Source organism: Phalangium opilio, unplaced genomic scaffold (genome assembly GCF_054372755.1).
Source record: "Phalangium opilio isolate 3A_F unplaced genomic scaffold, DU_Popi_V2 ptg000053l_1, whole genome shotgun sequence".
In the NCBI taxonomy this organism is placed as follows: domain Eukaryota; kingdom Metazoa; phylum Arthropoda; class Arachnida; order Opiliones; family Phalangiidae; genus Phalangium; species Phalangium opilio.
In genome coordinates, this window is record NW_028324172.1 from 4,243,244 (window position 1) to 4,266,990 (window position 23,747).

Below are 23,747 nucleotides of genomic sequence, written 5' to 3' on the forward strand. Positions count from 1 at the left end.
TGGAGAGGTCGTCGAAGACTTTCCATACCTTCGATCTAAGACGCAGACCAGCCTCATGCCTCAACTGTTACCAAGACTGCTTGACATTTGTACTACACAAATTGCAAAAGCGATGGAGGAGTATGAAGGAAAAGGAAGTGGATGGGTGATCGAACGCATAACACTTTTGCAAGTGGATATTATAAAGTATCGCCCCCTAGTCGGAGGGACGTTTATTAAACTACCGAAGGCAATTAAAAATTGTAAAGGTGTTTTAAATATAAAATCAAACGATGGGAAATGCTTCTTTTACTGCATCCTGGCTAAGTTACATCCTGCAAAATCAAAGGCTGACAGAGTGGTAAATTACCTCAAATACATTGATGAACTGAACTGTGCAAATATTACCTTCCCCTTCGAATTAAACCCACTGCAACTAAAAAAATTTGAGGAAAAAAACTATCTCTCTATAAATGTATACGCCTACGAAAGTGGTGTTTTCCCTCGGTACGTTAGCGAGAACAGAGTTGTTGAAACTCGGGATGTAGACCTCCTATTAATATCTAAAAATGGCCGAAATCATTTCTGTTTGATAAAAAACCTAAGTAGACTATTGTGTGGCTTTACCAAACACAATGGGTCTAGATGTATCTGTCGGTTTTGCTTACACGCCTTTTCAGGAGTCAATTGCAAGCGAAATTACTCTGAGCATATTAAAAACTGTAGTGTTCACGAACCACAGCGTGTGAGAATGCCGTTTAATAAATCTACCCTCACCTTTGAAAAATATGAGTGGATGCAGAAGGTAATTATTTAAATACATTTCTTTAGATTATTTTTTTAAATTTCGCACTATCTTACAGAAAGCCTACGTTATTTATTGCGATTTCGAGAGTATCTTGAAACCTATTCATACCTGCATACCGGATGTGAATAATTGTTCAACCACAATACTGGATAAGCACATAGCATGCGGGTTTAGTTATGTAGTAGTTGGACCTGATGGTAAAATGTACACCCTCGAGAAGCCAATAAGAACGTCTCATTCATACCTTCTAAAATAATAGGTCAACCCAAAGCACCGGTGACATACAGAGGGATCGATGCTATACAAATTTTCATTGAAAGTCTTCTAATAGAGGAGGGGGCTATTGCTGAGGCTTTAAATCAATTTGAACCAATGAATTTAACATCCCTGGAAAAAGCCGAGCATCAGAAGGCTACACGATGCTATCTTTGCACACAGATTTTAACATCAGAGGATCCTGGTGTTCGCGATCATTGTCACTTCAGTGGTATGAATTTCATACTAATTTAAGTTTATTAATAGTTGTAACATATTTAATCTAATTTAGGGAATTTTCGTGGTACTGCACATCAATCTTGTAATCTGAAGCTAAAGGTTGGATACGTAATTCCCGTGATCGCCCATAATTTAAGCGGGTGATTATTTTAACCTGTCTTTGATGGAACTGATGCTTAGAAATTAACCGATTAAACATTAAATAGGTATGATTCACATCTTATTCTGGTAGGACTCACCCTCGTAGAAGATAAAAGAATCACGTGCATCCCCTCTAATACTGAAACCTACATCAGTTTTAGTATTGGGAGACTACGATTTGTTGACTCAATGAGATTTCTTCCAGCCTCATTGGAAGCTCTAGTTTCTAATTTAGCCGCAGGTGGAGCGGAGAAGTTCCACATTCTTAATGCAATATACCCCCTTGAAAAGGTTAAGCTCATGCTGACCAAACTTGCATACCCATATAATTACATGACTGATATGGAGCGATTCGATGAATGTACCCTACCTTCCAAAGAGGATTTCTTCAACACTCTCACGAACGAACATATTTCCGAGGAGAGATATGAAAATACACGTAATGTTTGGAATGAGTTCAACATTCAAACCCTAGGTACGTTACCCTCTAACCAATTTATAAATTAATAATTTCGGCGTTTAATATTCAATCTATTCCTAGGGGAACTACACGATATATACGTAACCTGCGATTGCCTTCAATTAGCCTCCGTATTCGAACAGTTTAGGATAATGTGTTTGGAATATTATAAACTGGACTGTGCTCATGCCTTCACTGGCCCCGGTAATTAATTTAGTTTTGAAAACAGCACAAAAATGAGTTTCTAAAGCCTCCATACCATAGGTTTTGCATGGGAGGCTGCCTTACTCATGACGAGGGTTAAACTTGATCTAATTTTAGACCCGGATATCCATCTGTTCCTAGGTAATATTCTTCCGAGTTCTATTAAATAGTGTAAAGATATTCTAATAGAGTTAATAATATAGAGAGAGGTATTCGTGGTGGTGTAGCGATGGTGGCTCATAGACATGCAGAAGCCAACAACAAGTATCTCCCGGAGACATTTGACGAATCTAAACCATCCAACTTTATAGTTTATTTGGATGTCAACAATCTCTATGGTAATAAAATCTTATTGTTATTACATAAATTGATGGTAACCGAATTAACCATATACACAACTTCTTTAGGAACAGTTATGGAGTATTATCTTCCTACGAGAAGGTTCAGCTGGGTAAAAACTGAAAATCTTTTAGATTATACGGAGAAGCAAATATTAAATTTGCCAGACGACTCTCCATATGGATTCATACTATCCGTTGATTTGGAGTACCCAGTTGAACTTCATGAAGATCATAATTGCCTTCCTCTTGCACCGGAATCCAAGCGAATAACTACGGATATGTTTTCAGCGTATTATAAGCTTATGATGAAAGAAAATGGTTTGACTGTCAAGGACACGCTACCCAAACTTGTAACTGATCTAACCAACAAACGTGATTACGTTATTCACTATCGAAATTTAAAATACTACATATCGCTGGGTTTAAAACTTAAACAAGTTAATCGTATTTTGACTTTTGAACAAACCCCGTGGCTTCAACCGTATATTAATTTTAATACTGAGAAGCGAATGAATGCCGTTAATTCCTTTGAGAAAGATTACTTCAAGCTAATGAACAACAGCGTTTTTGGTTGGTACTTATTAATATATGATTAAAAACTAATAAAAAATTTTAATTTTCAAATAATAAAAAATGTTTAATAAAAATGTTTTTAGGGAAAACTATGGAAAATCTACGCAATCGAATAATTTTCCACCTCATTCAAACACCTGAGATGGCTATCAAGAAAGCATTATCCCCTGCTTTTGAAAGATTCATTGTTTTTCATAAGAACCTTGTTGGTTTACAGATGGCTAAAAAATCCTTAACTCTGAACCGTCCAATTTATACTGGTTTTGCTATACTGGATTTATCCAAATTGTTTTTGTAAGATACCTTTTTTTCCTTTTAAATAAACCTTGTGAAATCAATTGAGTTTTTCTCTCTAGATATCAGTTTCACTACGACTTCATAAGAGCCTACTACGGAGAAAGGGCAACCCTACTTTTCACGGATACTGATAGCCTGACGTATTCAATTGAAACCTTGGACGTATACGTTGACTTTCAGAAAAACAAAGAGTTATTCGATTTCTCGGGCTATAATCAAGATCATCCCTTATTTTCCAATGAAAATCGGAAGGTTTTGGGTAAGCTGAAGGATGAGATGGATGGAGTGCCCATCCAAAGCTTCGTAGGCTTACGTCCCAAGATGTACAGCATTCTGAGTGCTAAGGGAGAAAAAAAGACCGCGAAAGGAGTGTGTAGGCGTGTTGTTAAGAATACGTTGACGCATGCTGATTACCTAAATTGTGTGAAACGAAGAAAAACTACCAAAATAACTATGAAAAGAATTACTAGTGTGAAACATAGTTTGCACACGATAACTCAAAACAAGCTAGCATTGAATCCATGTGACAACAAGAAGTTTATTCTGGGTGACGGAGTTCGTACTCTCTCGTACGGACATCACTTCATTCAGTACTTGAAAAAATTACATGAAGATTGAAAACTGAATAATAATAAAATTGACAAATACAAAATTAAAAATTTATTGCATATATTTTGAACATGAATTCCTTAATCATACAATCATTAACTGCCTTATTTTTGGAGAATCTTGAAATGATGTCATACATTTTAACCCCTCTACATCCATGGATTAACTAACGCTAGGGATAGTCCACTAACCGCGTTTCCCATGTATTTCCATCGCCAACTACATGTTCCGAAGTAGTCATTGATTCCCCCCTTCATTCCCCCAATTTATTGGACCAAACCGGATGTAGATATTGCGCCATCTCTAGGCAAAATAAATAGTTTCGCGGATTTTAAAGATGGCGGCGCCCAATTGAGGCGGGATTTGTATTGTGAGACATTTTGTGATTAAAAACTTAATTAATGCTTAATAAGAGAGGAGAAATCGTTAATTGGTGAGTAAATATTAAAAACCTCATAAGTATTCATAGGTTGTGCAGTACTAATTATGTTATTTCTGCAATTACGAACCTGTTCTGAAGTTTGAATATATTCGACAATTGTGGATTGGTAAGTGTTTGGTGTTAATAACGATATTAATTAATTTGAGAGTGTAAATCTTTCTAATTATGCATTTAATATCCTTATAGATATATTATTTGTAAAATGAGGAAGAAACGGTGTGTTTATAACGGTTGTGTTAGCAATTCCCAGTATAATCATAAACCACACATGAAGGGTGTATTTTTCGTGAACTTCCCAAAACCAAAGAGACAATATGACAAATGTAAGAAGTGGATCGATTGGCTTGCAAGGGAAGACTACCCAATCGAACGGGTTAGTGGGGACACATACTTATGCTCCAAGCATTTTGTCGGTGGAAAAGGGCCGACAGAACTGTTTCCTGATCCCATTCATGAAGTCAAAGTAATATACTCATAAATATGGTAACTTAATTATTAGGATAACCACAATTAATCTAAGTTTTTTAACTCTTCCAGGGGTTGTTATCTATATTGAAACCCAAAAGTTCAATATTAATCTGTGAAGACTCCGCAGTTAGTGTTCTTGAGTTGCAATTAACTCTTATGGTTCTGATGTGGTGATTAAAATTTTACTTATTATATCAGGAAATGCAAATGGATTCTACAAATGATGCACCAGTGAACTCTACAAACGTAGCACCAGTGAACTCTACAAACGTAGCACCAGTGAACTCTACAAACGTAGCACCAGTGAACTCTACAAACGTAGCACCAGTGAACTCTACAAACGTAGCACCAGTGAACTCTACAAACGTTGCACCAGTGAACTCTACAAACGTAGCACCAGTGAACTGTACAAACGAAGCACCAGTGAACTCTGCAAACGATGCACTAGTGAACTCTGCAAATGATGCACTAGTGAACTCTGCAAACGAAGCACCAGTGGACTCTAAAAATGAAGATAATGATCCTCCGAACTTGCGGAAAATGGTTCATCAATTTCCTATACTATTAGGTTGGTCACAGACATTGCTTGAGAATAACTTTACTGTTAGAAAAATCCATGAAGGTACTGGCTTAACTGTAATAGGTGTTACTATTAATGAAAAGTTACAAGCTTCTTACAAGATAAATAATCATGCAGTGAGTGATGCCTCAATTTTAGCAATATTGCCTGAAAGCATTCAAACACAAGAAGAACTACAGAAAACCATTGCCCTTATGTCAGAGTTAAGAATATGTATTGGAAACGGCGAAGAAAAGTACAAACAAATTTTCAAAACCCGCATGCAACCCTTGGGATTTGAAGACTACTTGGGTGCCATTCACAGTCAAAGGTGCTGCCTAGCTCTATTAAAACAAAAAACTAGACGATGTTTCTATTGTATAAAGCAACGAGACAGTTTTAGAATTACGGCAAAAAGATCGAAAAATAATAACCAAAAAACATTAACTCCTTACCGCAATTTGTCAAAAGATGAACTTATTAGTCAGCTGAGAGAGAAAACGAACAGTGCATTAAATTTAAAGGCTAAAATTAAACGTCAGAAGATTAAACTTGAAAGACATATCAAGAAGCGAGGGGAGACAGTGGATGATGATAAGCACGCTTTTCTGTTAAACATTCTTGAATCAAATTTAAGCCAGAAGCCTCATGAAGATGGCCATTTGAAGGATAAAAGACAGAATTCAGAGAAGCCTGGGAGCTCCTGGAACAAGAACCAAAATGAATTCTCAACCATGTTCTTGAAGAGCCAACTGGCTGTGGCAAAGTCCAAGCCCAGTGCCAGACGTTGGCATCCCCTTGTAGTTCAATGGTGCCTCTTTATGTACGAAAAGTCTCCTGGACTCTATAAGGCATTAAATGATTCTGGAATTTTACAATTACCTTCCAATAGTACCCTACGTCGTCATTCTTCAGATTTTGGAACAAAAACTGGATTTCATCCAGAGATATTCACAAAAATGAAGAATGATATAAAGGAGTTACAAAAGTTTGAACACCAGAAATATTTCTGCCTAGTTTTAGATGAAATAAAAATCCAGGAGGATTTAGTTTATAGGGTTGATACTGGGGATATTTGTGGTTATACTGAATTAAATGATGTGACAGAACGTTTGGCACAATGCAAATTAGAATTGTACAAAGAAAAGTATTTTCGAATAAACATGCATTTAACACTGTTTATAAAGTCTTCGGAAACACCAGCTTGTATAGCTATACTGGCCCATTTGTCGGTTATGGCTTTATCGTTTTGAATCAGTTCTGTAGCCTTTCTAGCCTTGTCCGTTTGGTAAATTTCATTGTAGACGCTACCAACGTGACGCTGGATATTTTCGAAGACTTCTATGGCTTCTGCTGTTGCATATTTGAGGGCTCCACGGTCCTGCCTTTCAACCCATTTGCGAAACTTAATTGGAACCTTTTCAAAATCATTTTCTATTAAAATATTTTCCACCTTCTTTGCTTCGCTGGAACTCTTGTGATTGAGAAGCTTATTTATAATGTATCCAATAACATAATATAGATTGTCTTTCTCTTCTTTTAGTGGAGGATATGAATCATTTTTAGGTGAACTACTTTCGTAACACTTTCCAATAGAGTACAAATGCTGCAACAATACATGCAATCCTTTCAGCATTTCAAGGTCTGGTATTGTACTTTTGTAAGTAGTACGAATGTTACTTATTAAAGTATGAAAATCCAGCTTTAGTGCGTCTTTGAATGTAGTATGCACAAACTCTTCTTTGGTGTTGGTAAATAACGTGGCCAGTAATTTCTTCAATGCCGAGTACAAATCTCCATTTACTTGCATTGAACAAATAAAATCTTTCAACATTTCATTGACAGGATTCTCCTCATCAGCGTATGTTTCAAACTCGTTATTTACTGCAGTTAAGCTCTTTTGCCATGTTTTTTCAAACATTAAATCATACTCGTTTTCTAGTAATGCAGGTTATGATATAATGAAACTGGTAATAAGTTTATAGTATTGCTTACGCTCGACAATTTGGGCACGGCCCTTTGGTTTGGGTGTGCATCTCCTTTTCTTCGTATTTGGTACGGCATTAACTATGTTTGTTAATGGAGGTGTTGGTTCATTAGAAATTTCCTTAACCTCAAAATCCCGTGATACTGCTTCTAAGTCCTCGTCTGCTGTAATGACAATCAATGAAACATGAATGAAACGTGCATTTAATTTAAATTGTTGCTACTTTACCAACACTACTTACCGGAGGAACTTTCTCCATAACTTAATGTTGTAGTTATTGGACGAGAAATACCGAGTAATTCATATGTATGGTTCGAGAACATATTTTGGTAAACAACTAAACAAATGAATATCTTGAAAGACTTATATTTATATTTCATGACAACAAAAGTAATGATTTATAACTCCCACTGTTGCTTCAGCTTTTCATTTTAAAAATATGTTTCAAAGCAGACGACAGGCTGGTCTTTAAATTTTGACGTCATAGGACACGTGATATTTGGTCCAATTTTCTAATGACTTCCTGTTAGGGATAGTACCTGCTGCTAGGGGGCGTTTGGAACAAGCATATTTCATCTTTTAGTTGGAACGAACAATCCCTAGCGTTAGTTAATCCATGCTACATCTATTTATAGCGAAGTAAACACAGAAACCTCCGCAAGTTAAAGAAGTGTTACTTTGTAACTGTACTGAGTTAAACGTGACCGTCTTACTATTTTTTTCAATGAAATTAGCGAACTTAAACACCTCGGGGCTATTCCCGAAGGAGTCAAAAAATTCAGTGTTTTTTGAGGCTGAGAAATATATTATACACCAATGTTCTCCAGCGTCCTGTGAAAAGTCGGTGTTTACAACGAAGAGAGATGGAAAATTCCATACCACCTTAGGTAAAGTATTTGCCGCGAAAACACCACGAAACAGTCCTTTGGTAAACTTATCAGTTTCAAATATCTTCTCTAATTGGAGGGTATCCATTACTCAACGGTTACGTTTCTGTTCTTGTCAATTTCAATGAGGGACTGAAACTCGGCATAAACAATAACTGCTACTGTTTCTGGGAGAGGTTTCTCGAATTTAAGTTCGAGTCGAATATTTCCGTTTTTAATAAGATGGAAGTGAGACGCGTTAGAGTCTAAATCAACTGTTAAATCATAGCAAAACAGAGTATAGCCTCTAGCAAAATCTTCCCGACTTATCACGTTTCCTTCATCTCCCGTCTGCGCTGTTTGGAGGAAGAGATTATAATAAGCTTGAATATAACTATTTTTCCCGAAATTAGGTGTTAGTGGTTTGTGGGGTATGCAACTTCCATCGATGTAAAGAGCAATGTGATTTATGTCATAATGCTGAAAGTTATAAGGACAACTAGCTAACTCCCCAAGAAAGGAGCTCTGCTTTACAAGTCCAATTACGATTTTCTTGGGAGAAGAACCCGTAAACAGGTGGTCTTGAACAACGCTCATGTTACCTCTGGGAATCGAAAAGGAAGTACACTCTGTACGGTTTACAGGGTACTTCGCTCTAGCAACGTTTAAAACTTTGGCATGACTTAAGGGGATTTCGGGGATTAATTTCATCTTCCGAATATTGAGAGAAGCTGACAATATATTCACTTTGCATGGTACGTCGGCGTGTAAACAAAAATCCAAGTTAGGTTTTCCGAACACAAATTTCATGTCTACTAGATTTAGTAGATATCTCGGTTGTTGACAGAAGTCTATATGTACTGGTCCAATCATATCAATCACACCATTTTGAGCGAATTTCGCTCTTTTCTGGAAGCCAGTGTTATTGTCGAAGTCATCAAAATGATTTGGTGTATCCCGGTAATACAGAGATGATGTTAAGTGACTTTCTTTAGCCGAATCCCCGAATGTTAACTCAGTCTGAATCAGACCTTTATAAGGGTAATTTTGAGCTGATGGAGTTACAGATTTTTCGTTTAAAAAAAGGTGAACCTCCGGAAATAAACTTTGTAGAAAGAGATTGGTGGGGGCGATATTATCTATAGCTGTGGTAACTGTACCATCATTTGCAATAACCGCTGCTTTCGGAGTCGATCCATCTGCTTTTAGGATTTCGACTTGAACGTGAATTAATGTTCTAGATACATCGACGTAAGTCTCGGAGTTGCCGTTAATTAGGAAAGTCAAGGAAGAGTTGTTCGTGATACTAGAAATGGAATTATATTCCACCCATTCACCGCTAACAATACCCGTTTGCGTCATTGGCACATCGAAGAGTCCTAGCTCTGAATTCACGCAACCCTGTGAATGCGGGTGTAACAGACTCATAATTTTTATGTTGTGAAAATATCTCGTGGAGAGGGGATTGATTTTGTTGTTCTCCTCTTCTTACTCTTCCTCGGAGTGATATTAGTACGACAGACCCGCTTCTTTTTAGCACCTGATCCTGTCATTCGTTTTATTTCTTCCGCTGTGGATAATAAAGTCTCTTTTCCAGCAGTCTTTGCTCGGGATTTGAAAGAGTTTTTGACTGGAATACCACTGCACTAACCACGTCAGTGGCCACTTTTGCACCAGTACTCAACAGTTTCCTACCAAGGTAAGCAGCGCCGCGTTTTAAAAGTGGAAGGGCACTTCGAAATGCGGAGGCTAAAATATTTCCAAAACCAGAACCTCTTTGCACACTTTGTCCGTGATAAACCGGTATCGATCCATATCCAGCCTGATTTAAAAAGAAATTTTCAAAATCCCCAAAGCTATGATTTTGTTGATGTCTCATGATGTTATTTGTCCGTTTACCGTACATCAAATGACGGTTTAACTAACGTAACCCTGTTATTATAGCGACGTCCAAGATCTCCTAGGACGGAAGTGTAGAGTGACGTGAGACTTACCCCGTTGAAATCGCACGTAGTCACCCGTATCGTCCATTATATTAATTTCGATGGTTTGAATTTTTGTGGTAGCCACGGGGAGATAGTGTGGTTGGCTAAATACCACATCAATCGTCTCACCATCCATCCCCTTCACGCTTACAATTCTTAGAAGGGGTGAATTGCAATCACCCACTATAGTTTTCTCAACTATGTCCGAGTAAACAAACAAGGAGTGTAGAGAGGCATTCATATCGACTGTATACAGTGCCCTTGTACTCGATTCTAATTTTAGAAACTCCCCCGTACTATCGAGGGTGAAACCCAACATCAATGCGATATGAGTTGGTATATCCAAATGAACCAACTCTTTCATCTCTACCGAAACTCGTTTACTGAGTGGGTCACATGTAAAGACCACTCCAGCTCCAATATCGACTTCAATCATTTAGAGAATATCGTATACAGTGGCGTAGTTTCCCGGTGGAATCTGAACTAATCTCTGTAGATTAAATCCTGGGTCCCCGGGTTTACCGTCTGTATAAACACGCATGAAACAATCTTGTTTCACATTATTCCACGTTCGAGGGTAACTAAACTCACAGAGACCAACCTCATAATCTCCATCAAACTCTATGGCTTGGGGTAGATAGGTTATAAATTTGCTCACCGAATTATTTGGAAAATAATTCTTGGACGAGTCCGAAGGTAAAGTTACGTAAAAACTCATTCCAAGTCAACTTCTTGAACCCAACTATCAAACTCAGGACCGTATCCTTTCCACCTAACGTAGAGCTCTACCGTTTTGTCAGACCTTCGTCCTTTTTTCAAAACTCTTTCTATTTTATAAGTACAAGTGTTAATATCTTTTCCAACTGCTTGAACCTCCTCAGCATAAAACGATCCCAATATGGGAGTTGAGTTAAGATCCTCCACCTTATATACAGGTGGGTTTCTGGCCAGCCGTTCGGAGACCTTGAATAATTCTTCCGACCAGTTAGGATGGTAACCTTGTTCGAAATGACCCTTATTTTTACTAATTCTCACGATATCCCCAATATCGAAGGCGTAGCTTAATGGGGGGCTGAAATCCAAATCATCATAAAGAGTAAGCCAAACTTGTTTGGTATTTTCTGCGGTAACATCAATCGGTTTACACTTGATAGATCTGTGGTATGAATTGTTGTAGGCACTAACTAAATCTTGAATCACGTCGACGTATTTTAACGTATTTTTATGGGTAAAATATCTGTATAACCTCGATCGAAGCGTTCTAATAAATCTTTCAATTAGAGCCGACTTAACCTCTGAATTTGTCGTAAAAAACCTAATTTTCCGTGATTTTAACTCATCTTGAACAAAATGCGATAAAAATTCTGAGCCTTTGTCACTTTGGGGTATGGCTTCTTCAATTATCCAAAATCTTCTTGAGGGCAGATGCGACCGTCACACCCCGCTTATCTTTGACAGGTTCCACGAAAGCCATTCTACTGAAAACGTCGATACAACAAAGGAGATAACGATTTTTATTATTATACTTCGCTATCTTCTGTAGGTCGCAAAGATCCATTTGAAATTGTTCATTTAATCCGTAAACTATCGTTCTATTTCTTGTTATCTTCAATCGTGCGGGTCTATGTAAAGTGTATGCATCTTGTCGACTTAAAAAATCTTTTACATTTTTTATAGTCACTTTCAAGCCTTTCTCTCGCGCAGAGCGATACAACGGTGCAATACCAGCGTAACCCCCAGAGTCTGATATATCATAATAAATAGTCTCCAGTTTATCCATTTAAAGTATAATTACCACGCGAACTAATGAAATACCAAAATGTAAAATCCGATAACTTAATTGCAAGGATTATGAGGATAATCAATAGGAGTGTCAAAAATTTAGGATTGTTATTAAAGGATGTTACAAGCCTTGTTAAATTAGTGACCGCTATAACTTCGGGGCATCCGTCCATCGTCACGCGTGTGATCTAATTAAATATTCAGAGGTTAGGTGGCGATGTTTTATTTCAAAATAATTAATTATACATGAATCCAAGTTCGTGGACTGGAGGGTGGTGTGTTTAACAAAATTGAATTGATGAGGCTTAGTCTAGCAGGGTTTTTTATGTATCTCTTCGGTACATTGTTAGATTGAATTGTTCTATAGAATATTTCATAACCTGTAGGATTAGTAATAGGTTTCGTTCTTCGAACTGCATCGTACATCAAATCTACAACGTTAGATCCCGAGATGACATTTCCATCAATTTGCATTTCACCTAAATCAGACCAAGTAATTCTCGGCTTCCTCGAGATCCAATTGTATAGACCAATAGCATCGTTTACGAGGGAAGAGGGTACTCCATCCGCTTTTTCACTCATCCACGATGTTTTTTTCATAAATATTGAATCTGTGATTAATTTCTCTGTATCGGATTTTCCCATCACTTTTCGAGTGGAATTGATGTGTCGTTGTAAGATTTGGTTGTATAGTGTTAATTTATCCGACTGTGATAAATTGGGATCATCCAAAATATTTTTCATTTCTTTATCGAGTGTAGGTATGGAATCCTCTATAGGCTTAATATCAGGGGTGTGTGTTTTTAACCTTTTAAGCACGTCTTCTGAAACTAGTACCATTTTTCGTGCCATTTTTTAAATGGCTCGACTAATTGCTGTTCCAGTAACAGAAGCTAACACTGAGAGTAACGGAGCAAGAAGAAGCGGTAAAAATCCCCCACGTTGAACTAAGAGCTTCCTTTTTGGGTGAGTGGGATTTTTCCTGAGACGCCTCGAATAGTTTTAGAATGCTTCTTCAAGCGCTTCCGTTCGGAGAGTGTCAGTTCAATGTTTCCTCCCAGCAAATTTATACAAACTTCTGTAAGGCTTAAAATCTCGTCTTTCGTTGCCAATTTCAAAATGGCATTCTTCTGTTTAACGTTACAACTACTGAGAAATTTCAAGAAATTTATGTTCCTGTTTATTTTTTTGGAGGTATACATATTAGATACGGGTTTTTATTTGGGTAAATATACGACTGCTTCCTCTCCAGGTATAATACCCGTTCGCAGTCTTCGATCGTCTGATGTATTGGGTTTTAAGTCTATAAATAAATAGCCAAATTTCTGGGAGATGGCCTGCCGATAAGCGTCAACAACGTATTTAGTGTTTGAAGGAGATATCTGTTTCGCGAGGTTCAGGATTGAAGTTCGGTCACGTGGATTGTCAAACAAAAATAAATAACACGAGTTTAAGTTTATAGTTCTTATCTCCTTTCCAGGATAATAAAGATTCTGCATCAAAACTATAACTGACGTATTTCTATGGTGGGAGCCTCGAATGAACAAGTTGGTTATTTTTTTAATATTTGATATCTCTGTTAATAGGTCGTCCAAAATGAGAAGATTTCGGACTCGAGAGTCGAGGATGCTATCATCTAACAAACCCTCGTGGAATTCCACGAAAGGCACAGCTTCCAACACCGAAGAAAACAACTTTTCTTGATATTCGGTATAACACCAAATAATTCGTTCAGGGGGTGGGGATATACATTCCACATTATGTTTAATAAGATTGGCTACGAAGTAGGATTTACCAACTTGAGTGACACCTACCACGATCGATGTGAAAACGTGCTTTAACTTCAAATCCATCATACGGAATGAGTAAAACCGAGTGTTGTCTCGTTTCTTTTATTCTAACTGAGAAATGTACCCTTACAAAATAGGAATGATAAAATTCGGTTTGACAATGATTTTTTTATTGAATATACAATCTACGCGGTCTCCTCTGCCCTAAATAACATCGCCTTTGCATTACACGCAATGTGTGAAAGTAAATGTACACAGAAGTCTACGCATAGAAATGAATTGGGAATTATTTCAGCATGTATTTCAGAGTAGTTCAAGCAGTCCATGACCGAGAGAAAATGATCTTCCACCCTGTGGCAACGCGTACTGAATATCTAAAGGTTTTGTAGGTCTGATTCGATAACTAGTATCCGCGTTTAAAATTAAAATAAAACGACTGAAGTTTAGTACGAGAAAAAAAAACAAAGTTTATGTTTATTGGCAAAAAAAACTGGTTGATACGAAAAAAGTTAAAGTTTCAAAAGGGTTAAAAATTACTATCTAAAAAATGGCTAAGTCCTTGCGATTTAGCGGTGAGTCGATTTTAAGGGTCAGAATTAGGCCAGAAATTTGTTTAAAGTATTTCGTGGCGCAAAAACTGCCCAAAAAACGGGTTACGACCAAGTGCGAGTCGCTGAGAGAGAAGGCTAAGAGCTCGTTTCAATCTGATTATATTTTGGGGCGCGAGGTCCCTTTTATACTTTTTGGTCTAACAAAGGGGGAATGAAATTTACAAGATAAATATTTTGCGCGCCAAAATAGTTGCTACCTAGGTTAAAGGTTCTCGAACTCAGAGCGCGGGATGTCTTCCTTTTTTTAAAAAATCCCAACGCAGAGAGTTCGCGAGTGCCCATTGTTAAAAAAGGGTTAAGAATTCACGGTATTATTCGCTATGTAAAGAGATATTTGGCGCTTGTAAAACTTATGCTAACAGAAGTACATAATTTGAAGTATACCGGATTTTTAAGTGTTTTGATATTTGAAGTAAAGTTAAGATCTATTTATCATTTAAACTAAGTAAATAATTTGGGGTTTTAACAGCCTCCCCCCGATTGAACTATAAGGTTCAATATTATGCGCGATTTGATTAAAAGATTAAGTTTGTTTAGAGTTCGATTAAAATTAACACGATTTAAAGTTCGTTTAAATGAATTACCGCGATTTAAAGTTCGAGGTTGTAAAGTAGTTGGATTGGTCTGCGAAGCTTGGTCCCATCAGCCAATCTCACCATACACGATCTGATATGGCCGTGGCGGCCTGTGAAGGTCTCGTCGATAACTCCCAGCTTCCAACTAGGCGTGGTAATTTCTCTTCTCCGATGAGGACGACGTTTCCGGCTTGAAGAGGAGTTGTCGGCTGGTTTCTGGTACGGTTGTGGGCTGACCGTAATTGGAGCAGATATTCGGAACGCCATCGTTTCCAGAATCCATCGATGACTGTCTGTCGGTACTTCAGACGGCGGGTCAGCTCCTTCCTGTTGGCGGGAACATCGGAGGCTTTCGGGTACGTCGTGGAGGGCAAACTGGTCATCCGATCCCCAACGAGAAAATGACTTGGGGTTAATGGTGATGGCTCGTTTGCGTCTTCGGAGACGAAGGTGACTGGGCGTGAATTGATCGCTGCTTCGGCTTCCGTGAGAGTAGTGGCGATTTCCTCGAAAGAGAGTTTGGCTCGGCCGATGGTTTTTCGTAGGGCGTTTTTAACTGACCCTACGAGTCTTTCCCAGTAGCCACCCCACCAGGCGGCTCGGTCGCAAATGTAGGTCCATTTTATTTGATGCTCCCCGAAATATTGAGCGACTTTTGGGCTGGCGACGTTTTTCCAAATTTCGCTAAGTTCGGTTTTAGCGCGCTTGAACGTTTTAGCGTTGTCCGAGTGGATATTCCTCACCATGCCGCGTCTTGATACGAACCGCCGGAAAGCGAGAAGGAACGTGTCCGTTGTCTGGTCGGAAACCAACTCCAAGTGTACGGCGCGTGTTACCGCGCACGTAAATAGCGCGACGTAACATTTACTTCCGTCCCGTGTGTAAAGGGGACCAGCGAAGTCCAGACCGGTGTTTTCGAAGACTGGCGTCGGGGTGGTTCGGAACTCCGGTAACGGTGCCATGACGGCTTCGGACGGGCGCGCTCGAAAATATTTGCAAACGTTGCAGTTCCGTAGGACCGAGCTCACGAAGTTACGCGATTTTATAATCCAGAATTTTTCTCGTAGCGATACCGTGGTTATGATTACGCCGGCATGCATTACTTTCTCGTGTGCGTTTTTTACGAGCAATTCCGTAAAGGGGTGATTCGGCGCGAGAAGATAGGGTTTTTGTTCCGCGGGAGAGAGTCCGCTACCTTGTAGTCGACCGCTTATACGGAGGAGTCCGTCATCATCCAGGCGAGGGTGCAGCGTTAGGACCTTCGAAGTTTTAGAAATCTCCAATTGTTTTGCTAGGTTGCCAGTTTCTTCCGGAAACTGTTCTTCTTGGGTCGTGCGAATCCAATATTTCTCCGCGAGTTGAATTTCTTCGGCTTTAAGTTCTCCCATCCGCCTTTGGTTCTTGAAGCGACTGTTGTTAATGAATCGGAAAACCCAGGCTGTATGGCGATAGAGGTTTTTCAGTGAGCTGAAGGTGCGAATATTGAGCGGTGATTCTCTTTTGGGAGTCCCAATGGTCAGGGTGAGAGTACCCTTCCTTAATTCGTCCTGTACGGAGTCCAAGCTTATTTCCGCGGGTTGGTCTTGGGAGACATTTAATTCTTCTTGGAGCCAGCTGGGGCCGTGCCACCAGAAATTATCGTGCGCGAGTTCGGCCATCTTACATCCGCGAGTTGGGAGGTCGGCCGGATTTTCGGTTCCCTTGCAATGGCGCCAAGACATGGGATTGGAGATCGTCTGAATTTCTCTTACTCGGTTGGCGACGAAGGGTTTCCATCGGTCAGCGCTACCCTTGATCCATCCTAAGGTTATTTTTGAATCGCTCCACATGATATTTTGTTCGGCTTGAGTTTCAGCTGGTGTTTGAGATGGTCGACGAGTTTAGCGGCTAATAGGGCTCCCATTAGTTCGAGTCGCGGAAGTGTGAGCTTCTTTAGCGGGGCTACCCGTGATTTTGCCGTGATGAATGTAGACGAGATATTTCCTCCTTCGCTCCGGTAACGAAAGTAGGCTACGGCGGCGTAGGCTTTAGGACTTGCGTCGGAGAAACAGTGTAATTCGATTTCTTCGCCGTCGACCCTAACGGCTCCCCGGTAGTAGTAGCGGGGCACGGAGATTTTGGTTAAATCTCGTAATTGGCAGCACCAGGCTTCGAAGATTTCTGCTAGTTCCTCAGGTAGTGACTCGTCCCAGGATTGACCGTTTTCCCAAAGTTTTTGAAAGAGGAGCTTGGCCCGTATCGTAAAAGGCGCGAGGAACCCGAGTGGATCGAATATCTTGGCGACGGACTTCAGCACCCAGCGTTTCGTGCTCTTCCGGTTTTGAATGAACTCCATTAATTCTTTGATTTCGAACAAAAGGACGTCTTTTGTACTGTCCCACGTGAGTCCGAGGACTTTAGGCGGCGCGGAAAATGGCTGGGTCTCTTTGGACTTTGTGTCTTGATTTTTATCGGTTAGATGTTCCCTGACCTTCGGAGAATTGCTTTGCCATTTCGTTAGTTTCATGCTAGCGTCTTGCATGATTTGATCTACTTCTGATATCCTTTTAATGGCTTCTTCGTTGGTGGTGGAGGTTGCGACTAGGTCATCGACATAGAGAGAGTCGTCGAGTAATTTGCTAGCTTCTGGGTAGATCTCCTGGTATTTCTTTGCGTGAAGCCTGACGGTAGCGGCCAGTAGGAAGGGGCTTGATGCTGCGCCGAAAGGGACGCGTGTTATCCGGTAGGTTCTAAGCGTGTGGCTCTTGTAGGGATCGTCGACGTCTACCCATAGAAATCGTAAGACGTCTCGGTCTTCCTCGCGGATTTGAATTTGAAGGAACGCCTTCGTTATGTCGGCCGTGTACGCGACTTTTCCTTCTCGGAACCGGAGTAAGATGTCGAAAAGTTCGGGGTTTAGCTTCGGTCCGGATTCTAGGCACGCGTTAAGGCTGGAGACGTCGGTCGCGTGAGATGATGCATCGTAGACGACGCGAGTTCTTGTTGAAGTGCTAGCTTCTCTGATTACGGCTCGGTGCGGCAGGTAGTAAAGCGCGTCGCCGACGTTTTTACTCGGGTCGACTCTTTCGACGATTCCGGCGGAGATTTGATCCTTGATTATCGTGTTGTACTCGTTAAAGCTGACGGGATCTTTTCTTAGTTTGAAAAGTAAATTCGAGGTTCTCTTTGCGGCTACGGCGTAATTGTCTCCCAGGTTTAAGTTGCCTGTTTTAAACGGTAGAGCGACCGTGTAGCGACCGTCTTGGAACTCGGTTGTTTTAGCGAATGTTTCTAGGATTTTGTTGCCCGATTCTTTTTCTTCGTTTAAGTCGTGGACGCCGAACGATTCTAGCTCCCAGAATCCGCGAAGGTTTTTCGAGATGCTTTCTTCCTCTAAATTCGAGTTTACGTTGATTAGCATGATGGAGACGGTGTTTATTCCGATATCGCGTGATCCGACGGTCTGTGGACCTTGGAGCGTCCACCCAAAAATCGTTTCCATTGCGGTTAGTGTCGGTCCGAAACGTTCGCTTTTTCCGCTCGCGATAGCCCAAAGGTAGTCGGCTCCGATTAGTACGTCGACCGCGTGGGGATCGCGATTGCCTTCTTCTACCGTTGTTGCGTCGGCCATCGGGAGGTTTCGTCTTTGAAATTCGCGGGAGAGTTCCGCGCCCGGTACGGCGAATACCGAGCCGCATATTTCGGGTGTTTCGTAGGCTTCGATGGTGATCCTTTTCTCGGGGTTATAGCGACTCCTGAGCTCCACCTGCACCTTCCGTCTTATTTTGCGTTCGGGTTTCGTGCTTCCGAAGCTGGTGGTTTCGAGGTTTTCTTCTAGTAGGACTGGCAACGCGAGCTTTCGGGATATTTTCTCTTTAATAAACGTGACGTGGCTCCCGGTGTCGAGGAGGCATCGGACCGTCTCGGTATTTTGTCCGGCGGGACTATTGGCTACGGCCAAGGCGGTTTGGAGAAATACGGCTCCCGTTGATTTCGTCGAAACTCCGGCGGTCATTTGAGCGGTGCCCGTTGAAGTGGCGGTCTCTATGTTTTCAGGCGTGTTTTCCTTGGGACGGTCGCAGATACTAGAGTGGTGCCGTTTCTGGCAAAACTTGCAAATTCGGTATCTGGAATTACAATTCCGGGCTTGATGTTCCCGAAGGCAAATGAAACAGCGTTTCTTTTGCATGAGTATAGCCTTCTTTTCGGCTACGGTTAGCTGGTTGCACTGGGTAGTCGAATGTTCGTGTTTATCGCAGTAGAGACAGGCTCGGATATCGGAGTTTACGGCGAGTGCGGCGGCTCCACTGGGTGGTCTCGATCTCCTGTTGTCGTAGCGAAAATCTCGAGGCTGCGGTGGCCGTTCGGGATACCGGCGGTCGGATTCGGTGCGGCGGGGGTCTGAACCGGTAGACCGAGCGAGGACCGAGGCGCGTTCGCGGCTTGTGATTTCTTTTTGAAGAAAGTTCATTAGGTCGGTAATGTTTAGTTGAGCGTGTTCGCGACTGAACGCGAGCGTGATGTCTTCGGGGAGACGTTGCGTGATTATTGGGCAGAGTAACAGTCCAAAGTTACGGTCGATAACTTGGAGGTCTTCTAGGCTTCGAATTTGGGTCATACAAGCGTCGTGTAACCGTCTTAAGCCTACCACGTCATTTGATTTTCGGACGGCAGGAAGGCTTAATAGGTTATGCATGTGTTCGTTGATTATGTCCTCTCTGCATCCAAATCGATTGTGTAGTTCTACGATAGCGGCATCGTAATTGGCGTCGGATAGTGATAATCCATCAATAGCTGTTAGGGCTGGCCCTTCCAAGTAGGATACCAGATAGCTTTGTTTCTCCGTTTTGTTCAGGTTTGGGTTGTTGTGGATGCTGGTTGCGAAGCGCTCCCAGAAGTTTTGCCACGTGCTAATGTCAGCCGAAAACCGACGGATCTCTAATTTTGGTAAGCGGACGGCCGAAATGTTTCCGTTTGGCGGAGGTAACGAGCTGGAATTCGGCGCGGGCGGTACGTTGGGAAGCGGGTTCGAGCTTCCGATCGACGGTTGAGTCCCGGGCGGTACGTTGGTAAGCGGGATTGAGCTTCCGATCGACGGTTGAGTCCCGGGCGGGTTCGCGTTAAGGTTACCTTGCGTGGTATGGGTAACGGTCGGAGTGCCGCTCCTGGACGAGCTGGTGGATGAGCTGGTCGTTGCTAGGCCGACAGCGGCCGCTAGAGTCGCGGCTTGTTTGTGAAGATCGACGGCTTGGTTGCCGCGGCATTGGGCTATGACGAGATCATCGATGTAGTCGAGCGATGTCTGTTGGTCCTTTTCTAGTTCCGCTGCGGTGGTGAAAAGGGGCTCCATGTTTTCGTTAATTTCGATTAACGTTTGTTCTTTAGTTTTTAAGATGTTAAGGTACCCCTGGATAGCGGCGAAATCGGGACTTGCTTTACCCAATTCGACTTCCATGAGGTTTTTAGCGCGGGACGCGGACTGTTTGGTCCCGGTTCTTTTTGCCTTTAATCGCGTGAGACCATCCATAACGTCTTGAGGCATTTCTCGTACTGTTCGTTAAGTGTTTTTAAACGCGTTACTAATTAAATCCCGGGTTTCGGCACCAAAAAATGTGGCAACGCGTACTGAATATCTAAAGGTTTTGTAGGTCTGATTCGATAACTAGTATCCGCGTTTAAAATTAAAATAAAACGACTGAAGTTTAGTACGAGAAAAAAAAACAAAGTTTATGTTTATTGGCAAAAAAAACTGGTTGATACGAAAAAAGTTAAAGTTTCAAAAGGGTTAAAAATTACTATCTAAAAAATGGCTAAGTCCTTGCGATTTAGCGGTGAGTCGATTTTAAGGGTCAGAATTAGGCCAGAAATTTGTTTAAAGTATTTCGTGGCGCAAAAACTGCCCAAAAAACGGGTTACGACCAAGTGCGAGTCGCTGAGAGAGAAGGCTAAGAGCTCGTTTCAATCTGATTATATTTTGGGGCGCGAGGTCCCTTTTATACTTTTTGGTCTAACAAAGGGGGAATGAAATTTACAAGATAAATATTTTGCGCGCCAAAATAGTTGCTACCTAGGTTAAAGGTTCTCGAACTCAGAGCGCGGGATGTCTTCCTTTTTTTAAAAAACCCCAACGCAGAGAGTTCGCGAGTGCCCATTGTTAAAAAAGGGTTAAGAATTCACGGTATTATTCGCTATGTAAAGAGATATTTGGCGCTTGTAAAACTTATGCTAACAGAAGTACATAATTTGAAGTATACCGGATTTTTAAGTGTTTTGATATTTGAAGTAAAGTTAAGATTTATTTATCATTTAAACTAAGTAAATAATTTGGGGTTTTAACACACCCTAGAGTTCCAGTCTAGCGTAAGGCATTCATGTTGTAGCTGCGATGGATGATCTATTCGACATCCGTTACATTTTTCTGATATAGCATCTGAAAGCTGCTTTAGTATCATCCCTTTAACTTTGGTGTAGACACGCTTAACCTCATTCAAGAAAGTTTTAACTTCATCGTACTTTTCTAGCAGTGACATCCATGAACGTGTGGAAACCGCAAATCCAGTCCTTGTCGGATATAAATTCCCGTAATTCGCTCCCGTACCTTTAATCATCTCACGAATATTTACAATACGTCGATTTTGATAAACACTCATCTGAACACGTTTTGTTTCAGTCCCCTCGAAAAACCATGTGTTCGGTAAGGCTGTTTCACTTTCCAGAAACGTCGTGATATTGACCCGTCCATCGTAAAGTTCTTGAAATTCGTCTTCGGATAATGAAATGCCAGTAGTGCCGACTAATGTACCGAGATGAACTTTGCAATCTACAGTAACGAAGACCCCTTTCGTCGTTGAAATCGGGAAGACTTTAGAGCCGTTCCTGTAAATGGATAAGATAAGTAGTACAGTCATTTTAGCCCAAAAATAGAGGGAACCCTGAACAAATTGAAACAAAGCTGAAAATTTCAGATTTTATAGATTTTTGGGCGCTCTTTAACGTGGTGTGGTCTCCCACACTCTCCCATTGGAGGAATTTCCGCCATATTGGAAAATGGCGGACAAAATCGAGAAAAAGTTTAATAACTCCGGTTCTACTTAACCGATTAACACGTAATTAGGCTTCAATTGTAGATCACCTTCAAACACATAATTCACCTCTTAAGATATTTTGTCCTACAACTAACCGGAAGTTCACAATCTGACTCTGAAGATTAGCCTCATATAAAAATGGGAATTTAAAGCATTTTATGGTTTCTATATTCAGAATACATTTCCAAAATCGAGAAAAAGTTTAATAACTCTGGTTCTACTAACCCGATTAACAAGTTATTAGGCTTCAATTGTAGATTACTTTCAAACTCATAATTCATCCTAAGATATGTTGTCCTACAACTAAACGGAAGTTCACAATCCAGCCGGAAAGGTAAGGCAAATCTAATATTTGAGTATTTCGAAACGGTTTCAAGCGAAATAAAGGCAAAGAGGGTTTTAAACCTAAAATATATTATTCCCACTATATTTTTACCTCTTTAAGTGACGATGACGTCACGGAAAGGTATTATACTGGACGTGTGTGCGGGGGGGTGTCTGTCTGTCTGTGTCCGCAGTTGGCAAATCGGAGCAAACGTTTTGCTTCTACTCCCAACGTTAGGATCAAGAAGTGCGTGGCGATCGGCTAGGGTTACGAGAAACCTCCAGCCTCCCAATTGCAGGGCTTCAACCAAAGGTTCATGCAATTGCGGATTTCTTATCATTTATTGTGAATCAATCGCCTTATATACCCTAAATTTCCAAAAATTGTTAAAGAGGCATACGCTAGAATTCAAACGTCAACAATAGCTATGTTTAAAATTATTTTAGGAATTAAGTTTCTTAAAACGACTTCAGTAGAATTACGTTAAACTACTGACGACTAAAGTAATTAATATCAATTATATTTTCTTAATTATTTTCTTAATATTATCAGAAGGGGATAATAGAAGAAGGATGACACTGTGTCCTCTGCTCTTAATGCTTTAGTTATGTAACGTCATTCTTCCCAGGCTCACTATTTTAGTTTGCTTTCCCACTGATCAAACTACAAATGGGCATCGCATCGTAAGGTGAATTCTATAATTGTTTGGCACTAAATCCCCAGCAATCACCCCACAAACCTCGTCTTGACGTGGGACAAAAATGCACAAGTGCGTCTTGCCAAATAATTAAACGCTAATAGAGTAATGATGAGGGAACTATTTATCGCGTATGTGATTCGTTTTAGTAACCTTGCTCTAAATGTTCCGATGTTGGGAAGAGTGATGTTACACTTACCCAGATTTGTGGTACACTTCTCTCGAAGAGAAGTATTATATACTTCTGATATTATTAATTGCGTCTCGTATCGGAGAGGTTTATTTTGGTTTACCAACTTGTATATTAGTATATTTATCAATATTGGTTAAGCTTAAGTTTAATCATAGTCCTCTACTTGAGGTTGAGCCTCAAAATCTCTATGTTCATTTGTACAAGATACTCCCTTGCATTGTCTACAAATTGAAAAACAGACTGGATCAGTTTTACCGCATTCACATTTCAAATCACAGACTTCCTTGCATTTACGAGGGATCATATGCAGAAGCTCAGCTGGAGCAGGTTGTAGAGTGGTAACGATTGGTTTGAGTTCAGATCCTACCTGTCCCCAACCCCATTCTCTAGCATTTAGGCTGCTTCCAAGCCACGTTTGAACTTGGTGATAAACTCTATTTGAATGTTGCTTTGCTGCCGCACTTGTTGGTGGAAGAGAAGCTAATTCAAAAGCTCA

General features: G+C 40.6%; 5 protein-coding genes across 8 annotated transcripts; 2 read left to right on the forward strand and 3 right to left on the reverse strand.

The window, feature by feature from the left end:
• Positions 1-1,612: 1,612 nt before the first annotated feature.
• Positions 1,613-3,916, forward strand: LOC149673135 (uncharacterized). Its single transcript, XM_089840212.1, has 7 exons — positions 1,613-1,898; positions 1,965-2,087; positions 2,148-2,228; positions 2,291-2,425; positions 2,495-2,998; positions 3,085-3,295; positions 3,358-3,916. Exons 1-7 carry the CDS (start codon positions 1,613-1,615, stop codon positions 3,914-3,916), a joined length of 1,899 nt encoding a protein of 632 aa, XP_089696338.1.
• A 152-nt stretch (positions 3,917-4,068) lies between these two features.
• On the forward strand, positions 4,069-6,629 carry LOC149673136 (uncharacterized). The gene is made up of 6 exons (XM_089840213.1): positions 4,069-4,340; positions 4,428-4,455; positions 4,536-4,812; positions 4,887-4,943; positions 5,016-5,439; positions 5,515-6,629. Exons 3-6 carry the CDS (start codon positions 4,552-4,554, stop codon positions 6,627-6,629), a joined length of 1,857 nt encoding a protein of 618 aa, XP_089696339.1. The 5' UTR covers positions 4,069-4,340; positions 4,428-4,455; positions 4,536-4,551.
• On the reverse strand, positions 6,530-7,978 carry LOC149673137 (uncharacterized). 4 transcript variants are annotated; one of them, XM_089840109.1, is made up of 6 exons: positions 7,775-7,978; positions 7,605-7,700; positions 7,372-7,524; positions 7,057-7,314; positions 6,830-6,982; positions 6,530-6,761 (listed from the first exon to the last, which is right to left on the reverse strand). In XM_089840109.1, exons 2-5 carry the CDS (start codon positions 7,684-7,686, stop codon positions 6,948-6,950), a joined length of 528 nt encoding a protein of 175 aa, XP_089696235.1. In that variant the 5' UTR covers positions 7,687-7,700; positions 7,775-7,978; the 3' UTR covers positions 6,530-6,761; positions 6,830-6,947. The 4 variants fall into 4 exon arrangements, with proteins under 4 accessions (XP_089696235.1, XP_089696233.1, XP_089696232.1 ...); XM_089840107.1 differs by having other exon boundaries at positions 7,372-7,527; XM_089840106.1 differs by having other exon boundaries at positions 7,605-7,978.
• Positions 7,979-15,049: 7,071 nt separating this feature from the next.
• Positions 15,050-16,630, reverse strand: LOC149673138 (uncharacterized). Its single transcript, XM_089840214.1, has one exon. The coding sequence runs from the start codon at positions 16,628-16,630 to the stop codon at positions 15,050-15,052; it is 1,581 nt and encodes a 526-aa protein (XP_089696340.1).
• Positions 16,631-16,779: 149 nt separating this feature from the next.
• Positions 16,780-20,493, reverse strand: LOC149673139 (uncharacterized). Its single transcript, XM_089840215.1, has one exon. It carries the CDS (start codon positions 20,491-20,493, stop codon positions 16,780-16,782), a length of 3,714 nt encoding a protein of 1,237 aa, XP_089696341.1.
• Between the last annotated feature and the right edge of the window lie 3,254 nt (positions 20,494-23,747).

Bases quoted from the DNA above. Each gene is read 5' to 3' on its own strand.
- LOC149673135 (XM_089840212.1), top strand. From the start codon at position 1,613: ATGAGATTTCTTCCAGCCTCATTGGAAGCTCTAGTTTCTAATTTAGCC. The intron at 2,426-2,494 runs GTAATAAAATCT...CAACTTCTTTAG, and splicing joins GGATGTCAACAATCTCTATG to GAACAGTTATGGAGTATTAT. The intron at 2,999-3,084 runs GTTGGTACTTAT...AAATGTTTTTAG, and splicing joins AATGAACAACAGCGTTTTTG to GGAAAACTATGGAAAATCTA.
- LOC149673136 (XM_089840213.1), top strand. From the start codon at position 4,552: ATGAGGAAGAAACGGTGTGTTTATAACGGTTGTGTTAGCAATTCCCAG. The intron at 4,813-4,886 runs GTAATATACTCA...TAACTCTTCCAG, and splicing joins ATCCCATTCATGAAGTCAAA to GGGTTGTTATCTATATTGAA. The intron at 5,440-5,514 runs GTACTGGCTTAA...ATAATCATGCAG, and splicing joins TGTTAGAAAAATCCATGAAG to TGAGTGATGCCTCAATTTTA.
- LOC149673137 (XM_089840105.1), bottom strand. From the start codon at position 7,743: ATGAAATATAAATATAAGTCTTTCAAGATATTCATTTGTTTAGTTGTT. The intron at 7,528-7,604 runs GTAAGTAGTGTT...TTGTCATTACAG, and splicing joins TTATGGAGAAAGTTCCTCCG to CAGACGAGGACTTAGAAGCA. The intron at 7,315-7,371 runs GTAAGCAATACT...CTGCATTACTAG, and splicing joins CCGTGCCCAAATTGTCGAGC to AAAACGAGTATGATTTAATG.
- LOC149673138 (XM_089840214.1), bottom strand. From the start codon at position 16,630: ATGGCCGAACTCGCGCACGATAATTTCTGGTGGCACGGCCCCAGCTGG.
- LOC149673139 (XM_089840215.1), bottom strand. From the start codon at position 20,493: ATGCCTCAAGACGTTATGGATGGTCTCACGCGATTAAAGGCAAAAAGA.